Source organism: Petromyzon marinus, chromosome 80 (assembly GCF_048934315.1).
Source record: "Petromyzon marinus isolate PM22_M1 ecotype Great Lakes invasive population chromosome 80, UKy_Petmar_22M1.pri1.0, whole genome shotgun sequence".
Classification (NCBI taxonomy): Eukaryota; Metazoa; Chordata; class Hyperoartia; order Petromyzontiformes; family Petromyzontidae; genus Petromyzon; species Petromyzon marinus.
Genome location: NC_133746.1, coordinates 9213189 through 9236797, shown reverse-complemented (window position 1 = coordinate 9236797; position 23609 = coordinate 9213189). Strand labels below are relative to the sequence as shown.

General features: G+C 47.8%; 1 protein-coding gene across 4 annotated transcripts in view; it reads left to right on the top strand.

The window, feature by feature from the left end:
• LOC116957661 (uncharacterized) overlaps nt 1–23609 on the top strand; it is a 99041-nt gene that overhangs the window by 9284 nt on the left and 66148 nt on the right. For all 4 annotated transcript variants that reach the window (XM_076057233.1, XM_076057234.1, XM_076057236.1 and 1 more), the window contains exon 2: nt 15438–15568. In XM_076057233.1, the coding sequence (XP_075913348.1) occupies nt 15438–15568 (131 nt within the window). The remainder of the gene's footprint in view (nt 1–15437; nt 15569–23609) is intronic.

Genomic DNA, 23609 nt, shown 5'->3' with positions numbered 1-23609 from the left:
TATGGGTCTCTGTGTCTCTATGGGTCTCTGTGTCTCTATGGGTCTCTGTGTCTCTATGTATCTCTATGGGTCTCTGTGTCTCTATGGGTCTCTGTGTCTCTATGGGTCTTTGTGTCTCTATGGGTCTCTGGGTCTCTGTGTCTCTATGGGTCTCTATGTGTCTCTATGTATCTCTATGGGTCTCTGTGTCTCTATGTATCTCTATGGGTCGCTGTGTCTCTATGTATCTCTGTGTCTCTATGGATATCTATGGGTATCTGTGTCTCTATGGGTCTCTGTGTCTCTATGGGTCTCTGTGTCTCTATGGGTCTCTGTATCTCTATGGGTCTCTATGGGTCTCTGTGTCTCTATGGGTCTCTATGTGTCTCTATGTATCTCTATGGGTCTCTGTGTCTCTATGTATCTCTATGGGTCTCTGTGTCTCTATGGATCTCTGTGTCTCTATGGGTATCTATGGGTCTCTGTGTCTCTATGGGTCTCTGTGTCTGTATGGGTCTCTGTGTCTCTATGGGTCTCTGTGTCTCTATGTATCTCTATGGGTCTCTGTGTCTCTATGTATCTCTATGGGTCTCTGCGTCTCTATGGGTCTCTATGGGTCTCTGCGTCTCTATGGGTCTCTGTGTCTCTATGGGTCTCTGTGTATCTCTATGGGTCTCTGTGTCTCTATGGGTCTCTGTGTCTCTATGGTTCTCTATGTATCTCTATGGGTCTCTGTGTCTCTATGGGTATCTGTGTCTCTATGGGTCTCTGTGTCTCTATGTATCTCTATGGGTCTCTGTGTCTCTATGGGTCTCTGTGTCTCTATGCATCTCTATGGGTCTCTGTGTCTCTATGTATCTCTATGGGTCTTTATGGGTCTCTATGTATCTCTATGGGTCTCTGTGTCTCTATGGGTCTCTATGGGTATCTGTGTCTCTATGGGTCTCTATCTCTATGGGTCTCTGTGTCTCTATGGGTCTCTATGTGTCTCTGTGTATCTATGGGTCTCTGTGTATCTATGGGTCTCTGTGTCTCTATGGGTCTCTGTGTCTCTATGGGTCTCTGTATCTCTATGGGTCTCTGTGTCTCTATGGGTCTCTGTGTCTCTATGGGTCTCTATCTCTATGGGTCTATGTGTATCTATGGGTCTCTATGGGTCTCTGTGTATCTATGGGTCTCTGTGTCTCTATGGGTCTCTGTGTCTCTATGGGTCTCTGTATCTCTCTGGGTCTCTGTGTCTCTATGTATCTCTATGGGTCTCTGTGTCTCTATATGTCTCTGTGGGTCTCTGTGTCTCTCTGGGTCTCTGTGTCTCTATGTATCTCTATGGGTCTCTGTGTCTCTATGGGTCTCTGTGTCTCTATGTATCTCTATGGGTCTCTGTGTCTCTATGTATCTCTATGGGTCTCTGTGTCTCTATGTATCTCTATGGGTCTCTGTGTCTCTATGTATCTCTGGGTCTCTGTGTATCTCTATGGGTCTCTGTGTCTCTATGTATCTCTATGGATCTCTATGTATCTCTATGGGTCTCTGTGTCTCTATGTATCTCTATGGGTCTCTGTGTATCTCTATGGGTCTCTGTGTCTCTATGTATCTCTATGGGTCTCTATTTGTCTCTGTGTCTCTATGGGTCTCTGTGTCTCTATGGGTCTCTGTGTCTCTATGGGTCTCTGTGTCTCTATGGGTCTCTATCTCTATGTATCTCTATGGGTCTCTATGTATCTCTGTGTATCTCTATGGGTCTCTGTGTATCTCTATGGGTCTCTATGGGTCTCTGTGTCTCTATGGGTCTCTGTATCTCTATGTGTCTCTATGGGTCTCTATGGGTCTCTATGGGTCTCCGTGCATCTCCAGCATTCAGACTATTATTTCTGCCTCTATACATTTCCACGTTGCGATGACGCCGCCGAGGATAATGAACCATCTCGCTTGAGACGACATTCTCAATAGCCTGGCCCTCGCTTCTGGATCACGTGGCCACATAGTCGCTGCGTAGAGGGGGTGGGTGGCCAGCACCACGCCCGGCCGCCTTTGTCTCCCCCAGTGCTAGCGATGGTCGCTACACAGCTTGTGCATTTTGAGGCTGAGTAGACCTCAGGGGAGGCCCAGGTACCGGTTCAGATAATCGTCACTGGGTGGTGTCGGTGGCCGTGAGCGGGAATCGAACTCGGGACGCCGGGTTCGTCCACATACAGACACACACACACACACGTACACACACAGACACACACACAGACACACACACAGACACACACACACACACACAGACACACACACACACGTATACACACACAGACACACACACACAGACACACACACGTACACACACAGACACACACACAGACACACACACACGTACACACACAACAACAACAACAACCGCCATTCGCCACTAAGTGGCGGTGACGTCACCACGACGCTTGTGCCAGGCCATGTGCACCTTGAGGCCACGTGAAGTGTCGAACGCCCGCTGGCAGGAGGTCACGGGGCAGACCCAGCAGGTGCCACGGGTCGACTGACTGAGATGACTGGCTGATGCACCACCTGTGCCCCCTACTGTGCCAACCTGCTGTGCCTTAGCCACCCGGCGCTCCGCTCGTTGTTGTGAGCGTCGCTCCTCCGCCCTCCGTTGTTGTTGGAGGGCGACTGCCTCAAACTGCCCAGTAGCATCCTTCACGAGCCTCCTCCACAGAGGCCGATCTTGACACCGCTGGTACCGGTCATCGGCAAGTCCACTCAGCTCCACGTCCTCCTGTACCACGTCACTCCATCTCTTCTCTAGCCCGTGTCGCGCCCGTTTAGCCCCCTCAATCCGGCCAAACAAAAGCTGTTTCGGCATGCGGTGGCTGGGCATGCGGGCTACATGACCCAGCCAACGCAGCCTTGCCTGCTGGAGGAGCTCACCAATGCGACTTTGTCCACATTTTTCAAGGATTTGTGAGCTCCTCACACAATCCAGCCTGCTTATTAAACCCAGGATGGATGGTAGGCAGGCCAGCCTAAATGTTTCTAAACGGCGAAAAGGTTCCATTAGGGGGGTCCACGTTTCGCAAGCGTAGAGAAGGGAGGGAATGACCGTGGCCGAGAAGACCTGAAGCTTAGTTCGGAGCGACAGACCAGGTAGCTTCCACACAGCGTTACGCAACCGATGAAAAGATATTGCCGCTCGACTGATTCGGAGTGAGACCTCTGCTGTTAAACTGGAGCCAGTCATAAGCACACTGCCCAGGTATGGGAAACTCTCCACTCTCTCCACAACTGCCTCATCACCGATTGGGAGTTGTGGGGGTGGAGTGTCCGATGGTACAAAATACCCAGGCAGGTGCTTAGTTTTGGCACGCTCCAGGTTCAGCAGCAGCGCATCACATACACACACACACAGACACACTCACATACACACACACTCACACACTCACACGCACACTCACACACTCATACACATTCACTCATATACTCATACACACACACTCATACACACACCCACACACACACACTCATACACAAACGCAACAACAACAAGCGCCATTCGCCACAAAGCGGCGGTGACGTCACCACGACGCTTGTGCCAGGCTATGTGCACCCTGAGGCCACGTGAAGTGTCGAACACCCGCTGGCAGGAGGTCACGGGGTAGACCCTAGTGCCACGGGTCGACTGACTGAGATGACTGAGACGACTGGCTGATGCACCACCTGTGCCCCCTACTGTGCCAACCTGCTGTGCTTTAGCCACCCGGCGCTCCGCTCGTTGTTGTGAGCGTCGCTCCTCCGCCCTCCGTTGTTGTTGGAGGGCGACTGCCTCCAACTGCCCAGTAGCATCCTTCACGAGCCTCCTCCACAGAGGCCGATCTTGACACCGCTGGTACCGGTCATCGGCAAGTCCACTCAGCTCCACGTCCTCCTGTACCACATCACTCCATCTCTTCTCTAGCCCCGTGCCTCTTGTACCGCATCACTCCATCTCTTCTCTAGCCCCGTGCCTCCTGTACTACATCACTCCATCTCTTCTCTAGCCCGTGCCTCCTGTACCACGTCACTCTATCTCTTCTCTAGCCCCGTGCCTCCTGTACCACGTCACTCCATCTCTTCTCTAGCCCGTGCCTCCTGTACCATGTCACTCTATCTCTTCTCTAGCCCCGTGCCTCCTGTACCACGTCACTCCATCTCTTCTCTAGCCCCGTGCCGCGCCCGTTTAGCCCCCTCGATCCGGCCGAACAAAAGCTCTTTAGGCATGCGGTGGCTGGGCATGCGGGCTACATGACCCAGTCACCGCAAACACACACACAGATACACACACACAGACACACAAGACACACACACACAGTCACACACATTCACGTACCCAGCCACTTCCTTATCTGCCATGTGGGTGGCTTTTGCAGGGACCTGGCTACAGCAGACATTGCCCAACTACATATTTGACATTCGTTATCGCAGTTCAACACGCACGCACACGCACACACACACTCACACACTCACACACTCGTACACACTCACATACACACACCCACTCACACACATACACACACCCACACACTCATACACACACTCATACACACACTCACACACACTCACATATGCTTACACACACGTACATACACACACACGTACACACACTCACACACATACACACACACTCGTACACACACTCACGCACACTCATACACACACCCACACACACTCACACACACACACCCACACACTCATACACACACACACTCATCCACACACCCACTCACACACACCCACATACACACATACACTCGTACACACACTCACACACACTCACACACACTCATACACTCGTACACACACACACTCACACAACAACAACAACCGCCATTCGCCACTAAGTGGCGGTGACGTCAACACGACGCTTGTGCCAGGCCATGTGCACCTTGAGGTGCACACACACACATACACACACACTCACACACTCATACACACTCACACACACTCATACACACACTCATACACACTCATACACATACACGCACTCACAGTCACACACACACATACACACACCCACACACTCATACACACACATACACACTCACACACACGCACTCACACACTCACACACACACATACACACACATACACACAACCACACACACCCACACACACAACCACACACACCCACACACACCCACACGCACACTCATACACACACATACACACTCAAACACCCACACACACACTCATACACACGCACTCACACACACTCACACACACGCACTCACACACTCACACACACACATACACACATACACACAACCACACACACACACTCATACACACACACATACACACCCACACACACTCACACACCCACACACACACACTCATACACACACTCATACACATTCACTCATATACTCATACACACACACTCATACACACCACACACCCACACAACAACCGCCATTCGCCACTAAGTGGCGGTGACGTCACCACGACGCTTGTGCCAGGCCATGTGCACCTTGAGGCCACGTGAAGTGTCGAACGCCCGCGGGCAGGAGGTCACGGGGCAGACCCAGGTGCCACGGGTCGACTGACTGAGATGACTGGCTGATGCACCACCTGTGCCCCCTACTGTGCCAACCTGCTGTGCTTTAGCCACCCGGCGCTCCACTCGTTGTTGTGAGCGTCGCTCCTCCGCCCTCTGTTGTTGTTGGAGGGCGACTGCCTCCAACTGCCCAGTAGCGTCCTTCACGAGCCTCCTCCACAGAGGCCGATCTTGACACCGCTGGTACCAGTCATCGGCAAGTCCACTCAGCTCCACGTCCTCCTGTACCACATCACTCCATCTCTTCTCTAGCCCGTGCCGTGCCCGTTTAGCACCCTTGATCCGGCCGAACAAAAGCTGTTTCGGCATGCGGTGGCTGGGCATGCCGGCTACATGACCCAGCCAACGCAGCCTTGCCTGCCGGAAAAGCTCACCAATGGGACCTTTCCCAGATCTCAAGGATTTGTGAGCTCCTCACACAATCCAGCTTGGTTAAACCCAGGATGGATGGTAGGCAGGCCAGCCTAAATGTTTCCAACCGGCGAAGATGTTCCATTAGGGGGGTCTACGTTTCGCAAGCATAGAGAAGGGAGGGAATGACCGTGGCCGGGAAGACCTGAAGCTTAGTGCGGAGCGACAGACCAGGTAGCTTCCACACAGCGTTACGCAACCGAAGAAAAGATATTGCCGCTCAACTGATTCGGAGTGAGACCTCTGCTGTTAAACTGGAGCCGGTACAAAATACCCAGGCAGGTGCTTAGTTTTGGTGGGGCTGATGGTAAGGCCCCATCTCTTAGTGGCACGCTCCAGTCTCAGCAGCAGCGTCTCCAGCTCCTCCTCTGAATGAGCAGCTATTACCAAATCATCGGCACACATAACGTGGTTGAGCAATAGGGAGCCATCCCTTGACCGCACCCGGGCATCGATCAGCTTCCCATTATATCTGTACCATATGAAGATTCCCCCGGTACAGCTATTGAAGGCTTAACGAACTACGTGGTCAAAATAGATGTTAAATAATGTGGGAGCCAGAGGACATCCCTGTCGCACCACAAGGTGTACAGGGAATGGCTCTGACTCCCGGCCACGTAGTTTTACCCGGGCCCGCTCACCATCATGAAGGTCCTTAATGATCGTGAGCAGAGGGTCAGGGACTCCAAAAGCACGAAGAACAACCCAGAGCCCAGGCCTACTGATGGTATCATAGGCCTTGACCAGGTCAATAAAGCAGAGATGTAGGTCTTGCTGGAATTCCCTGCACCTCTGCTGTAGCAGACGGACAGAAAATATGGCATCTGTGCAGGACCGCCCTTTCCTGAAACCGCATTGGGGCTTTGCAAGCCTCTCCTCATCGTGCCTGGCAAGGCGATGTTGAATAATCCTTGCCAGGACCTTTCCCGGCACACTGAGGAATGAGATGCCACTGTAGTTGTTACAGTCTGTGCGGTCTCCCTTCTTAAAGAGGGAGACCACCAGGGCATCCTTCCAATCCTGCGGAACCCGTCCAGTGGTCCAGACTGTTGTTATGATGTCATATAGGGCAGTCTGTGCACAAACGCCACCCTCCCTCAGCATTTCGCTTGGGGGATCATCTCTGCCCGCTGCCTTTCCTGGTCTCAGACTCTGGATCGCCATCAGTACTTCCTCAGCAGATGGCACTTCAGGCAACCACTCACAGGGGGTGACTTCTTCCAATATTTGAGGCACCGCAGCCTCAGCAGGGTCATCCTCACCTTGTGCCACGATGTTTTCCTGGCTCAGGGATTTTACCTCCCCCAGGACCTCACAGAAATGCTCAGCAAATCTGCAAACCTGTTCCTGCGGGTCGGAGATTGGATCACCGTTTTTTCCTCTAATGATGGTAATAGGTGTGGCGCTGCAGGTTACTTTTTTGATGGAGTTAAATAGAGATTTGTGATCGCAGGCCACTGAGGCAGACTCCATCTCCTCAGCAACCCGCGACCACCACCCATCCTTGCAGCGCCTCACGGCTCTCCGAACCTCTTAGCGAAGGCTGCGGTAAGCCTCCTCATTCTCTGACGTTGGATGCTGTAGCCGATGACATTGGGCCTGTCGCTTTTTCTCAACCATTCTGAACACCTCCTCTGTCAGCCAGGAGGTCCTGACCGCGTACCAAAATCAGCCATTGCAGCTGCATGAGTCACAGTCCTAAACCTCGCCCATTTATCCTCGACACACACGCTCATACAACAACAACAACCGCCATTCGCCACTAAGTGGCGGTGACGTCACCACGACGCTTGTGCCAGGCCATGTGCACCTTGAGGCCACGTAAAGTGTCGAACGCCCGCTGGCAGGAGGTCACGGGGCAGACCCAGGTGCCACGGGTCGACTGACTGAGATGACTGGCTGATGCACCACCTGTGCCCCCTACTGTGCCAACCTGTTGTGCTTTAGCCACCCGGCGCTCCGCTTGTTGTTGTGAGCGTCGCTCCTCTGCCCTCCGTTGTTGTTGGAGGGCGACTGCCTCCAACTGCCCAGTAGCGTCCTTCACGAGCCTCCTCCACAGAGGCCGATCTTGACACCGCTGGTACCAGTCATCGGCAAGTCCACTCAGCTCCACGTCCTCCTGTACCACATCACTCCATCTCTTCTCTAGCCCGTTGCAGCTCTCGTTTAGCCCCCTCGATCCGGCCCAACAAAAGCTGTTTCGGCATGCGGTGGCTGGGCATGCGGGCTACATGACCCAGCCATCGCAGCCTTGCCCGCCGGAGGAGCTCACCGATGGGACCGTGCCCAGATCTTTCAAGGATGTGTGAGCTCCTCACACAATCCAGCCTGGTGAAACCCAGGATGGAACGTAGGCAGGCCAGCCTAAATGTTTCCAACCGGCGAAGATGCTCCATTAAGGGGGTCCACGTTTCGCAAGAGTAGAGAAGGGAGGGAATGACCGTGGCCGAGAAGATCTGAAGCTTAGTGCGGAGCGACAGACCAGGTATCTTCCACACAGCATTACGCAACCGATGAAAATATATTGCCGCTCGACTGTTAAACTGGAGCCGGTCATAAGCACACTGCCCAGGTATGGGAAACTCTCCACTCTCTCCACAACTGCCCCATCACCGATTGGGAGTTGTGGGGGTGGATTGTCCGATGGTACAATATACCCAGGCAGGTGCTTAGTTTTGGTGGGGCTGATGGTAAGGCCCCATCTCTTCGTGGCACGCTCCAGTCGCAGCAACAGCGTCTCCAACTCCTCCTCTGAATGAGCAGCTATTACCAAATCACACCCACACACTCACACACACATACACACCCACTCACATACACACCCACTCACATACACACCCACTCACATACACACCCACACACACCCACACACTCACACACACCCATACCCACACACGCACACATACATGCACACGCACACACACATACAAAGACACACATACAAAGACACACATACACACACCCACGCGAACACACACACCCATGCACACACCCACACGCACACGCTTACACACACGCGCACATAGGTGCAAACACGCGTACACACACACACGTGCACGCACACGCGTACCTGTACACACTAGCACACGTACACACGCGTACACGCACAGGCACACACACTTATAGTCTCATTATAAGTGTTTGCCTGTGCGTATGTACAGACATTCATTGATATATACTCAGACACGCACACAATTCACGTCAGTTAACTCTATCCCTTATGGAGCATCGCCAGAATTCTGTAGCCTAGGGGACACCCCCAGTGGCAGCTGTCTCTGTGTGTGTCTGTGGCTGTGTGGGTCTGTAGCCTAGGGGACACCCCCAGTGACAGCTGTCTCTGTGTGTGTCTGTAGCCTAGGGGACACGCCCAGTGGCAGCTGTCTCTGTGTGTGTCTGTAGCCTAGGGGACACCCCCAGTGACAGCTGTCTCTGTGTGGGTCTGTAGCCTAGGGGGCACCCCCAGTGGCAGCTGTCTCTGTGTGAGTCTGTAGCCTAGGGGACACCCCCAGTGACAGCTGTCTCTGTGTGAGTGTCTGTAGCCTAGGGGACACCCCCAGTGGCAGCTGTCTCTGTGTGTGTCTGTAGCCTAGGGGACACCCCCAGTGGCAGCTGTCTCTGTGTGTGTCTGTAGCCTAGGGGGTACCCCCAGTGGCAGCTGTCTCTGTGAGTGTCTGTAGCCTAGGGGGCACCCCCAGTGACAGCTGTCTCTCTGTGAGTCTGTAGCGTAGGGGGTACCCCCAGTGACAGCTGTCTCTGTGTGTGAGTCTGTAGCCTAGGGGGCACCCCCAGTGACAGCTGTCTCTGTGTGTGAGTCTGTAGCCTAGGGGGCACCCCCAGTGACAGCTGTCTCTGTGTGTGAGTCTGTAGCCTAGGGGACACCCCCAGTGACAGCTGTCTCTGTGTGTGTCTGTAGCCTAGGGGGCACCCCCAGTGACAGCTGTCTCTGTGTGTGAGTCTGTAGCCTTGGGGACACCCCCAGTGGCAGCTGTCCCTGTGTGAGTCTGTAGCCTAGGGGGCACCCCCAGTGGCAGCTGTCTCTGTGTGTGTCTGTGTCTGTGTGGGTCTGTAGCCTAGGGGACACCCCCAGTGGCAGCTGTCTCTGTGTGTGTCTGTGTCTGTGTGGGTCTGTAGCCTAGGGAACACCCCTAGTGACAGCTGTCTCTGTGTGTGTCTGTAGCTGTGTGTGTCTGTAGCCTAGGGGACACCCCCAGTGACAGCTGTCTCTGTGTGTGTCTGTAGCCTAGGGGACACCCCCAGTGGCAGCTGTCCCTGTGTGAGTCTGTAGCCTAGGGGACACTCCCAGTGACAGCTGTCTCTGTCTGTGTCTAGCCTAGGGGGTACCCCCAGTGACAGCTGTCTCTGTGTGTGTCTGTAGCCTAGGGGACACCCCCAGTGGCAGCTGTCTCTGTGTGAGTCTGTAGCCTAGGGGACACCCCCAGTGACAGCTGTCTCTGTGTGTGTCTGTAGCCTAGGGGACACCCCCAGTGGCAGCTGTATCTGTGTGTGTCTGTAGCCTAGGGGACACCCCCAGTGGCAGCTGTCTCTGTGTGTGTCTGTAGTCTAGGGGACACCCCCAGTGGCAGCTGTCTCTGTGTGAGTCTGTAGTCTAGGGGACACCCCCAGTGGCAGCTGTCTCTGTGTGAGTCTGTAGCCTAGGGGACACCCCCAGTGACAGCTGTCTCTGTGTGTGTCTGTAGCCTAGGGGACACCCCCAGTGACAGCTGTCTCTGTGTGTGTCTGTAGCCTAGGGGACACCCCCAGTGACAGCTGTCTCTGTATGTGTCTGTGGCTGTGTGTCTGTAGCCTAGGGGGCACCCCAGTGGTAGCTGTCCCTGTGTGTTGCTCGACTGCCAATCAGGGGTGGTGATTGCTGCTGTGGTCACTGTGTGTCTCCGTGTCTCTGTGTCTCCGTGTCTCTGTGTCTCCCAGACATGTATAGACGAGACTGAGTCTCTAGTCACTGTGTGTGTCTCCGTGTCTCTGTGTCTCCGTGTCTCTGTGTCTCCCAGACATGTATAGACGAGAATGAGTCTCTAGTCACTGTGTGTATGTCTCCGTGTCTATGTGTCTCTGTGTCTCCGTGTCTCCGTGTCTCCCAGACGTGTATAGACGAGAATGAGTCTCTAGTCACTGTGTGTGTCTCTGTGTCTCTGTGTCTCCGTGTGTCTCTGTGTCTCTGTGTCTCCCCAGACGTGTATAGACGAGACTGAGTCTCTAGTCACTGTGTGTGTGTCTCCGTGTCTCTGTGTCTCCGTGTCTCCGTGTCTCTGTGTCTCCCCAGATGTGTATAGACGAGACTGAGTCTCTAGTCACTGTGTGTGTCTCCGTGTCTCTGTGTCTCCGTGTCTCTGTGTCTCCCCAGACGTGTATAGACGAGAATGAGTCTCTAGTCACTGTGTATGTCTCCGTGTCTCTGTGTCTCTGTGTCTCTGTGTGTCTCCGTGTCTCTGTGTCTCCCAGACATGTATAGACGAGAATGAGTCTCTAGTCACTGTGTGTGTCTCCGTGTCTCTGTGTCTCTGTGTCTCCGTGTCTCTGTGTCTCCCCAGACGTGTATAGACGAGAATGAGTCTCTAGTCACTGTGTGTGTCTCCGTGTCTCTGTGTCTCTGTGTCTCCGTGTCTCCCAGACGTGTATAGACGAGAATGAGTCTCTAGTCACTGTGTGTGTCTCCGTGTCTCTGTGTCTCCGTGTCTCCGTGTCTCCCCAGACGTGTATAGACGAGAATGAGTCTCTAGTCACTGTGTGTGTCTCCGTGTCTCCGTGTCTCTGTGTCTCCGTGTGTCTCCGTGTCTCTGTGTCTCCCAGACGTGTATAGACGAGACTGAGTCTCTAGTCACTGTGTGTGTCTCTGTGTCTCTGTGTCTCCGTGTCTCTGTGTCTCCCAGACGTGTATAGACGAGACTGAGTCTCTAGTCACTGTGTGTGTCTCCGTGTCTCCGTGTCTCTGTGTCTCGGTGTCTCTGTGTCTCCGTGTCTCTGTGTCTCCGTGTCTCCGTGTCTCTGTGTCTCTGTCTCTCCCCAGACGTGTATAGACGAGAATGAGTCTAGTCACTGTGTGTCTCTGTGTCTCTGTGTCTCCGTGTCTCCCAGACGTGTATAGACGAGAATGAGTCTCTAGTCACTGTGTGTCTCCGTGTCTCTGTGTCTCCGTGTCTCCGTGTCTCTGTGTCTCCGTGTCTCCGTGTCTCCCAGACGTGTATAGACGAGAATGAGTCTCTAGTCACTGTGTGTGTCTCCGTGTCTCTGTGTCTCCGTGTCTCTGTGTCTCTGTTTCTCCGTGTCTCCGTGTCTCCATGTCTCCGTGTCTCCCAGACGTGTATAGACGAGAATGAGTCTCTAGTCACTGTGTGTGTGTCTCCGTGTCTCTGTGTCTCTGTGTCTGTGTCTCCGTGTGTCTCCCAGACGTGTATAGACGAGACTGAGTCTCTAGTCACTGTGTATGTCTCCGTGTCTCTGTGTCTCCGTGTCTCCCAGACGTGTATAGACGAGAATGAGTCTCTAGTCACTGTGTGTGTGTCTCCGTGTCTCTGTGTCTCTGTGTCTGTGTCTCCGTGTGTCTCCCAGACGTGTATAGACGAGACTGAGTCTCTAGTCACTGTGTGTGTCTCCGTGTCTCTGTGTCTCCGTGTGTCTCTGTGTGTCTCTGTGTCTCCCAGACGTGTATAGACGAGAATGAGTCTCTAGTCACTGTGTGTGTGTCTCTGTGTCTCTGTGTCTCCGTGTGTCTCCGTGTCTCTGTCTCTCCCCAGACGTGTATAGACGAGACTGAGTCTCTAGTCACTGTGTGTGTCTCCGTGTCTCTGTGTCTCTGTGTGTCTGTGTCTCCGTGTCTCCCAGACGTGTATAGACGAGAATGAGTCTCTAGTCACTGTGTGTGTCTCCGTGTCTCTGTGTCTCCGTGTGTCTGTGTCTCTGTGTCTCCGTGTCTCCGTGTCTCCCAGACGTGTATAGACGAGAATGAGTCTCTAGTCACTGTGTGTATGTCTCCGTGTCTCCGTGTCTCCGTGTCTCCCAGACGTGTATAGACTAGAATGAGTCTCTAGTCACTGTGTGTGTCTCCGTGTCTCCGTGTCTCCGTGTCTCTGTGTCTCCCAGACGTGTATAGACGAGACTGAGTCTCTAGTCACTGTGTGTGTCTCTGTGTCTCTGTGTCTCCGTGTGTCTCCCCAGACGTGTATAGACGAGAATGAGTCTCTAGACACTGTGTGTGTCTCCGTGTCTCCGTGTCTCTGTGTCTCCGTGTCTCCCAGACGTGTATAGACGAGAATGAGTCTCTAGTCACTGTGTGTGTCTCTGTGTCTCTGTGTCTCCGTGTCTCCCAGACGTGTATAGATGAGAATGAGTCTCTAGTCACTGTGTGTGTGTCCGTGTCTCTGTGTCTCCGTGTCTCTGTGTCTCTGTGTCTCCGTGTCTCCGTGTCTCCGTGTCTCCCAGACGTGTATAGACGAGAATGAGTCTCTAGTCACTGTGTGTGTGTCTCCGTGTCTCTGTGTCTCTGTGTCTGTGTCTCCGTGTGTCTCCCAGACGTGTATAGACGAGACTGAGTCTCTAGTCACTGTGTATGTCTCCGTGTCTCTGTGTCTCCGTGTCTCCCAGACGTGTATAGACGAGAATGAGTCTCTAGTCACTGTGTGTGTGTCTCCGTGTCTCTGTGTCTCTGTGTCTGTGTCTCCGTGTGTCTCCCAGACGTGTATAGACGAGACTGAGTCTCTAGTCACTGTGTGTGTCTCCGTGTCTCTGTGTCTCCGTGTGTCTCTGTGTGTCTCTGTGTCTCCCAGACGTGTATAGACGAGAATGAGTCTCTAGTCACTGTGTGTGTGTCTCTGTGTCTCCGTGTGTCTCCGTGTCTCTGTCTCTCCCCAGACGTGTATAGACGAGACTGAGTCTCTAGTCACTGTGTGTGTCTCCGTGTCTCTGTGTCTCTGTGTGTCTGTGTCTCCGTGTCTCCCAGACGTGTATAGACGAGAATGAGTCTCTAGTCACTGTGTGTGTCTCCGTGTCTCTGTGTCTCCGTGTGTCTGTGTCTCTGTGTCTCCGTGTCTCCGTGTCTCCCAGACGTGTATAGACGAGAATGAGTCTCTAGTCACTGTGTGTATGTCTCCGTGTCTCCGTGTCTCCGTGTCTCCCAGACGTGTATAGACTAGAATGAGTCTCTAGTCACTGTGTGTGTCTCCGTGTCTCCGTGTCTCTGTGTCTCCCAGACGTGTATAGACGAGACTGAGTCTCTAGTCACTGTGTGTGTCTCTGTGTCTCTGTGTCTCCGTGTGTCTCCCCAGACGTGTATAGACGAGAATGAGTCTCTAGACACTGTGTGTGTCTCCGTGTCTCCGTGTCTCTGTGTCTCCGTGTCTCCCAGACGTGTATAGACGAGAATGAGTCTCTAGTCACTGTGTGTGTCTCTGTGTCTCCGTGTCTCCGTGTCTCCCAGACGTGTATAGACGAGAATGAGTCTCTAGTCACTGTGTGTGTCTCCGTGTCTCCGTGTCTCTGTGTCTCCGTGTCTCCCAGACGTGCATAGACGAGAATGAGTCTCTAGTCACTGTGTGTGTCTCCGTGTCTCTGTGTCTCTGTGTCTGTGTCTCCGTGTGTCTCCCAGACGTGTATAGACGAGAATGAGTCTCTAGACACTGTGTGTGTCTCCGTGTCTCTGTGTCTCTGTGTCTCTGTGTCTCCGTGTGTCTCCCCAGACGTGTATAGACGAGACTGATTCTCTAGTCACTGTGTGTGTCTCCGTGTCTCCGTGTCTCTGTGTCTCTGTGTCTCCGTGTCTCTGTCTCTCCCCAGACGTGTATAGACGAGAATGAGTCTCTAGTCACTGTGTGTATGTCTCCGTGTCTCTGTGTCTCCGTGTGTCTCTGTGTGTCTCTGTGTCTCCGTGTCTCCCCAGACGTGTATAGACGAGAATGAGTCTCTAGTCACTGTGTGTGTCTCTGTGTCTCCGTGTCTCTGTGTCTCTGTGTCTCCGTGTCTCCAGACGTGTATAGACGAGAATGAGTCTCTAGTCACTGTGTGTGTCTCCGTGTCTCCGTGTCTCTGTGTCTCTGTGTCTCCGTGTGTGTCTGTGTCTCTGTGTCTCCCAGACGTGTATAGACGAGAATGAGTCTCTAGTCACTGTGTGTGTCTCTGTGTCTCTGTGTGTCTCTGTGTCTCCGTGTCTCTGTGTCTCCCAGACGTGTATAGACGAGAATGAGTCTCTAGTCACTGTGTGTGTCTCCGTGTCTCCGTGTCTCTGTGTCTCTGTGTCTCCGTGTGTGTCTGTGTCTCTGTGTCTCCCAGACGTGTATAGACGAGAATGAGTCTCTAGTCACTGTGTGTGTCTCTGTGTGTCTGTGTCTCCGTGTCTCCGTGTGTCTCCGTGTCTCCAGACGTGTATAGACGAGAATGAGTCTCTAGTCACTGTGTGTGTCTCTGTGTCTCCGTGTCTCCGTGTCTCTGTGTCTCTGTGTCTCCGTGTGTCTCCGTGTCTCCGTGTCTCCAGACGTGTATAGACGAGAATGAGTCCATGGTTTCTCTACTGCTGGATAGCGGCGCCGATGTCAACCTGGCCGACAATGAGGGCTGGACGGCGTTGCACATCGCTGCTTCCTGCGGCAGCCTGCCCATCGCACAGTGAGACACCAACCCCATCAACATCACCAACATCAACATCATCATCAACTCCATCATCATCAACATCATCATCATCAACATCATCAATATCAACACCAACCCCATCAACATCACCAACATCAACATCATCATCAACATCATCATCAACATCACCAACATCATCATCAACATCAACCCCATCAACACCACCAACATCAACATCATCAACATCATCAACCCCATCAACATCACCAACATCATCACCATCAACATCATCATCAACATCATCATCATCAACATCATCACCGCCACCATCAACACCATCAACATCATCAACATCAACATCATCATCAACATCAACATCACCAACATCAACATCATCATCAACATCAACATCACCAACATCAACATCATCATCACCAACATCAACATCATCAACATCAACACCACCAACATCACCAACATCAACATCATCATCAACATCAACATCATCAACATCAACAACACCAACACCATCAACATCAACAACACCATCAACCCCATCAACATCACCAACATCAACATCACCATCAACATCATCATCAACATCATCATCATCAACATCATCAATATCAACATCAACCCCATCAACATCACCAACATCAACATCATCAACCCCATCAACATCACCAACATCATCACCATCAACATCATCATCATCATCATCAACATCATCAATATCAACATCAACCCCATCAACATCACCAACATCAACATCATCAACCCCATCAACATCACCAACATCATCACCATCAACATCATCATCAACATCATCATCAACATCATCACCGCCACCATCAACCCCATCAACATCATCATCATCAACATCATCACCGCCACCATCAACACCATCAACATCATCAACATCAACATCATCATCAACATCACCAACATCAACATCATCATCAACATCAACATCACCAACATCAACATCATCATCACCAACATCAACATCATCAACATCAACACCACCAACATCACCAACATCAACATCATCATCAACATCAACATCATCAACATCAACAACACCAACACCATCAACATCAACAACACCATCAACCCCATCAACATCATCAACATCATCATCAACATCAACATCATCATCAACATCAACATCATCAACATCATCATCAACATCATCATCATCATCAACATCAACATCATCAACACCATCAACATCATCAACATCAACATCATCAACATCATCATCAACATCATCATCAACATCAACATCATCATCAACATCATCATCAACATCATCAACATCACCAACATCAACATCATCAACATCATCAACACCAACATCATCACCATCATCATCATCAACATCACCACCATCAACATCATCAACATCATCAACATCACTGCCATCAACACCATCAACATCATCAACATCATCAACATCAACACCATCAACATCATCAACATCATCAACATCATCATCATCAACATCACCACCATCAACATCATCAACATTATCATCATCATCAACATCATCAACATCACCACCATCAACATCATCAACATCAACATCATCATCAACATCATCAACGTCATCAACATCATCAACATCACCGCCATCAACACCATCAACATCATCAACATCACCAACATCAACATCATCAACATCATCACCATCAACATCATCAACATCATCACCATCATCAACATCATCACCGCCATCAACATCATCACCATCATCAACATCACCAACATCAACATCATAAATATCATCAACATCATCAACATCATCACCACCATCAACATCATCAACATCATCACCATCATCAACATCATCAACATCATCAACATCACCAACATCATCAACATCAACATCTCCACCATCAACATCATCAACATCATCAACATCATAAACATCATCAACATCATCACCACCATCAACATCATCAACATCATCAACATCACCAACATCAACATCATCAACATCATCAACATCACCACCATCATCAGCATCATCAACATCATCACCACCACCACCATCAACATCATAAACATCATCACCACCATCAACATCATCAACATCATTAACATCATCAACATCAACACCATCAACATCATCAACATCATCAACATCACCGCCATCAACACCATCAACATCATCAACATCATCAACATCACCGCCATCAACATCACCACCATCAACATCATCAACGTCATCACCACCATCAACACCATCACCACCATCAACATCATCAACGTCATCACCACCATCAACATCATCAACATCATCAACATCACCGCCATCAACATCATCAACATCATCATCATCACCATCATCAACATCACCACCATCAACATCATCATCACCATCAACATCACCACCATCATCAACATCATAAACATCACCATCATCAACATCATCAACATCATGAACATCATCAACACCACCACCATCATCAACATCAACATCATCAACATCACCACCACCATCAACATCATCAACATCACCACCGCCATCAACATCATCAACATCATCAACATCACCACCGCCATCAACATCATCAACATCATCAACATCAACATCATCAACACCACCACCATCATCAACATCAACATCATCAACATCACCACCATCAACATCATCAACATCATCACCACCATCAACATCATCAACATCAACATCATCAACATCACCACCACCATCAACATAATCAACATCATCAACATCACCACCATCAACATCACCATCATCACCACCATCAACATCATCAACATCATCAACATCACCACCACCATCAACATCACCACCATCAACATCTTCAACATCATCAACATCATCAACATCACCACCATCACCACCATCAACATCACCACCATCACCACCATCAACATCACCAACATCATCAACATCACCGCCATCAACATGACCACCACCACCATCAACATCATAAACATCATCAACATCACCATCAACACCATCAACAACACCACCATCAACACCATCAACACCATCAACATCATCAACATCACCAACATCATCAACATCACCATCATCAACATCACCACCACCATCAACATCATAAACATCATCAACATCACCACCATCAACGTCACCATCAAATCACCACCATCAACATCATCAACATCACCACCAACGTCACCATCAACATCACCATCATCACCACCATCAACATCATCACCATCAAGATCACCACCATCAACATCACCACCATCAACATCACCACCATCAACATCACCACCATCAACATCACCACCATCAACATGACCACCATCACCGCCATCAACATCATCATCAACATCACCACCACTGTCAACATCACCACCATCAACATCATCAACATCACCACCATCAACATCACCATCAACATCACCACCATCATCAACATCATCATCACCACCACCATCACCACCATCAACATCATCAACATCACCACCTTTACCACCACCATCACTACCACCATCACCACCACCATCAACATCATCAACATCATCATCACCACCACCATCAACATCACTGCCACCATCACCACCATCACCGCCATCATCACCAACACCATCACCATCACCACCACCATCACCACCACCATAAACATCATCAACATCACCATCACCACCGTGATCACTAACATCACCACCGTAATCACCAACATCATCACCATCAACATCACCGCCATCAACATCACAACCATATTTCATACTTTGGGTCTATGTTTACTATCATATTGTATACTATGTGTCTATGAGTGCTATCATATTGTATACTATGTGTCTATGCGTGCTATCATATTGTATACTATGTATCTAAGTGTGCTATCATATTGTATACTATGTGTCTATGCGTGCTATCATATTGTATACTATGTGTCTATGCGTGCTATGATATTGTGTACTATGTGTCTATCTGTGCTATCATATTGTATACTATGTGTCTGTGTGCTATGATATTGTGTACTATGTGTCTATGTGTGCTATGATATTGTATACTATGTGTCTGTGTGCTATGATATTGTGTACTATGTGTCTATGTGTGCTATGATATTGTATACTATGTGTTTATGCGTGCTATCATATTGTATTCTATGTGTCTGTGCGCTATCATATTGTATGCTATGTGTCTATGCGTGCTATGATATTGTGTACTATGTGTCTATCTGTGCTATCATATTGTATACTATGTGTCTGTGTGCTATAATATTGTATTCTATGTGTCTATGTGCGCTATCGTATTGTATACTATGTGTCTATCTGTGCTATCATATTGTATGCTATGTGTCTATGCGCGCTATCATATTGTATACTATGTATCTATGCGTGCTATCATATTGTATACTATGTGTCTATGCGTGCTATCATATTGTATACAATGTGTCTATGCGTGCTATGATATTGTATTATATGTGTCTATGTGTGCTATCATTGTATACTACGTGTCTATGTTTACTATCATATTGTATACTATGTTTCTATGTGTGCTATCATATTGTATTCTATGTGTCTATGTGTGCTATCATATTGTATACTATGTTTCTATGTGTGCTATCATATTGTATTCTATGTGTCTATGTGTGCTATCATATTGTATGCTACGTGTCTGTTTGCTATGATATTGTATACTACGTGTCTATGTGCGCTATCATATTGTATACTATGTGTCTATGAGTGCTATGATATTGTATACTATGTGTCTATGAGTGCTATGATATTGTATACTATGTGTCTATGAGTGCTATGATATTGTATACTATGTGTCTATGCGTGCTATCATATTGTATACTATGTGTCTATGCGTGCTATCATATTGTATACTATGTGTCTATGCGTGCTATCATATTGCATACTATGTGTCTATGTGCGCTATCATATTGTATACCATGTATCTATGTGCACTATGATATAGTATACTACGTGTCTATGCGTGCTAATATATAGTATACTACGTGTCTATGCGTGCTATGATATAGTATAATACGTGTCTATGTGCACTATGATATTGTATACTACGTGTCTGCGTGCTATGATATTGTATACTATCTGTCTATGTGTGCTATCATATTGTATACTATGTGTCTATGCGTGCTATCATATTGTATACTATGTGTCTATGCGTGCTATGATATTGTATACTATGTGTCTATGAGTGCTATCATATTGTATACTGTGTCTATGCGTGCTATCATATTGTATACTATGAGTCTATGCGTGCTATGATATAGTATAATACGTCTTCTTTGGTTCTTTCGGTAAAGTCACGTCTACGTGACTTTACCGAAAGAACCAAAGAAGATGAATCATTGCAGTCACGAAAGCTTTAAATAGAAGTATAATACGTGTCTATGTGCACTATGATATTGTATACTACGTGTCTGCGTGCTATGATATTGTATACTATCTGTCTATGTGCGCTATCATATTGTATACTATGTATCTATGCGCGCTATCATATTGTATACTGTGTCTATGCGCGCTATGATATTGTGTACTATGTGTCTATGCGTGCTATCATATTGTATACTATGTGTCTATGCGTGCTATGATATTGTATACTATGTGTCTATGAGTGCTATCATATTGTATACTGTGTCTATGCGTGCTATCATATTGTATACTATGAGTCTATGCGTGCTATCATATTGTATACTATGTGTCTATGCGTGCTATGATATTGTATACTATGTGTCTATGTTTACTATCATATTGTATACTATGTGTCTATGTGTGCTATGATATTGTATACTATGTGTCTATGTTTACTATCATTGTATACTATGTCTATGTGTGCTATCATATTGTATACTACGTGTCAATGCGTGCTATCATATTGTATACTATGTATCTATGCGTGCTATCATATTGTATACTATGTATCTATGCGCGCTATCATATTGTATACTATGTATCTATGCGTGCTATCATATTGTATACTATGTATCTATGCGCGCTATCATATTATATAATATGTGTCTATGCGTGCTATCATATTGTATACTATGTGTCTATGCGTGCTATGATATTGTATACTATGTGTCTATGAGTGCTATCATATTGTATACTGTGTCTATGCGTGCTATCATATTGTATACAATGTGTCTATGCGTGCTATGATATTGTATTATATGTGTATGTGTGCTATCATTGTATACTACGTGTCTATGTTTACTATCATATTGTATACTATGTTTCTATGTGTGCTATCATATTGTATTCTATGTGTCTATGTGTGCTATCATATTGTATACTATGTTTCTATGTGTGCTATCATATTGTATTCTATGTGTCTATGTGTGCTATCATATTGTATGCTACGTGTCTGTTTGCTATGATATTGTATACTACGTGTCTATGTGCGCTATCATATTGTATACTATGTGTCTATGAGTGCTATGATATTGTATACTATGTGTCTATGAGTGCTATGATATTGTATACTATGTGTCTATGAGTGCTATGATATTGTATACTATGTGTCTATGCGTGCTATCATATTGTATACTATGTGTCTATGCGTGCTATCATATTGTATACTATGTGTCTATGCGTGCTATCATATTGTATACTATGTGTCTATGTGCGCTATCATATTGTATACCATGTATCTATGTGCACTATGATATAGTATACTACGTGTCTATGCGTGCTAATATATAGTATACTACGTGTCTATGCCTGCTATGATATAGTATAATACGTGTCTATGTGCACTATGATATTGTATACTACGTGTCTGCGTGCTATGATATTGTATACTATCTGTCTATGTGTGCTATCATATTGTATACTATGTGTCTATGCGTGCTATCATATTGTATACTATGTGTCTATGCGTGCTATGATATTGTATACTATGTGTCTATGAGTGCTATCATATTGTATACTGTGTCTATGCGTGCTATCATATTGTATACTATGAGTCTATGCGTGCTATGATATAGTATAATACGTCTTCTTTGGTTCATTCGGTAAAGTCACGTCTACGTGACTTTACCGAAAGAACCAAAGAAGATGAATCATTGCAGTCACGAAAGCTTTAAATAGAAGTATAATACGTGTCTATGTGCACTATGATATTGTATACTACGTGTCTGCGTGCTATGATATTGTATACTATCTGTCTATGTGCGCTATCATATTGTATACTATGTATCTATGCGCGCTATCATATTGTATACTGTGTCTATGCGCGCTATGATATTGTGTACTATGTGTCTATGCGTGCTATCATATTGTATACTATGTGTCTATGCGTGCTATGATATTGTATACTATGTGTCTATGAGTGCTATCATATTGTATACTGTGTCTATGCGTGCTATCATATTGTATACTATGAGTCTATGCGTGCTATCATATTGTATACTATGTGTCTATGAGTGCTATGATATTGTATACTATGTGTCTATGTTTACTATCATATTGTATACTATGTGTCTATGTGTGCTATGATATTGTATACTATGTGTCTATGTTTACTATCATTGTATACTATGTCTATGTGTGCTATCATATTGTATACTACGTGTCAATGCGTGCTATCATATTGTATACTATGTATCTATGCGTGCTATCATATTGTATACTATGTGTCTATGTTTACTATCATTGTATACTATGTCTATGTGTGCTATCATATTGTATACTACGTGTCAATGCGTGCTATCATATTGTATACTATGTATCTATGCGTGCTATCATATTGTATACTATGTATCTATGCGCGCTATCATATTGTATACTATGTATCTATGCGTGCTATCATATTGTATACTATGTATCTATGCGCGCTATCATATTATATAATATGTGTCTATGCGCGCTACGATATTGTGTGCTACGTGTCTATGCGCGCTATGATATTGTATACTACGTGTCAATGCGTGCTATCATATTGTATACTATGTATCTATGCGTGCTATCATATTGTATACTATGTGTCTATGTTTACTATCATTGTATACTATGTCTATGTGTGCTATCATATTGTATACTACGTGTCAATGCGTGCTATCATATTGTATACTATGTATCTATGCGTGCTATCATATTG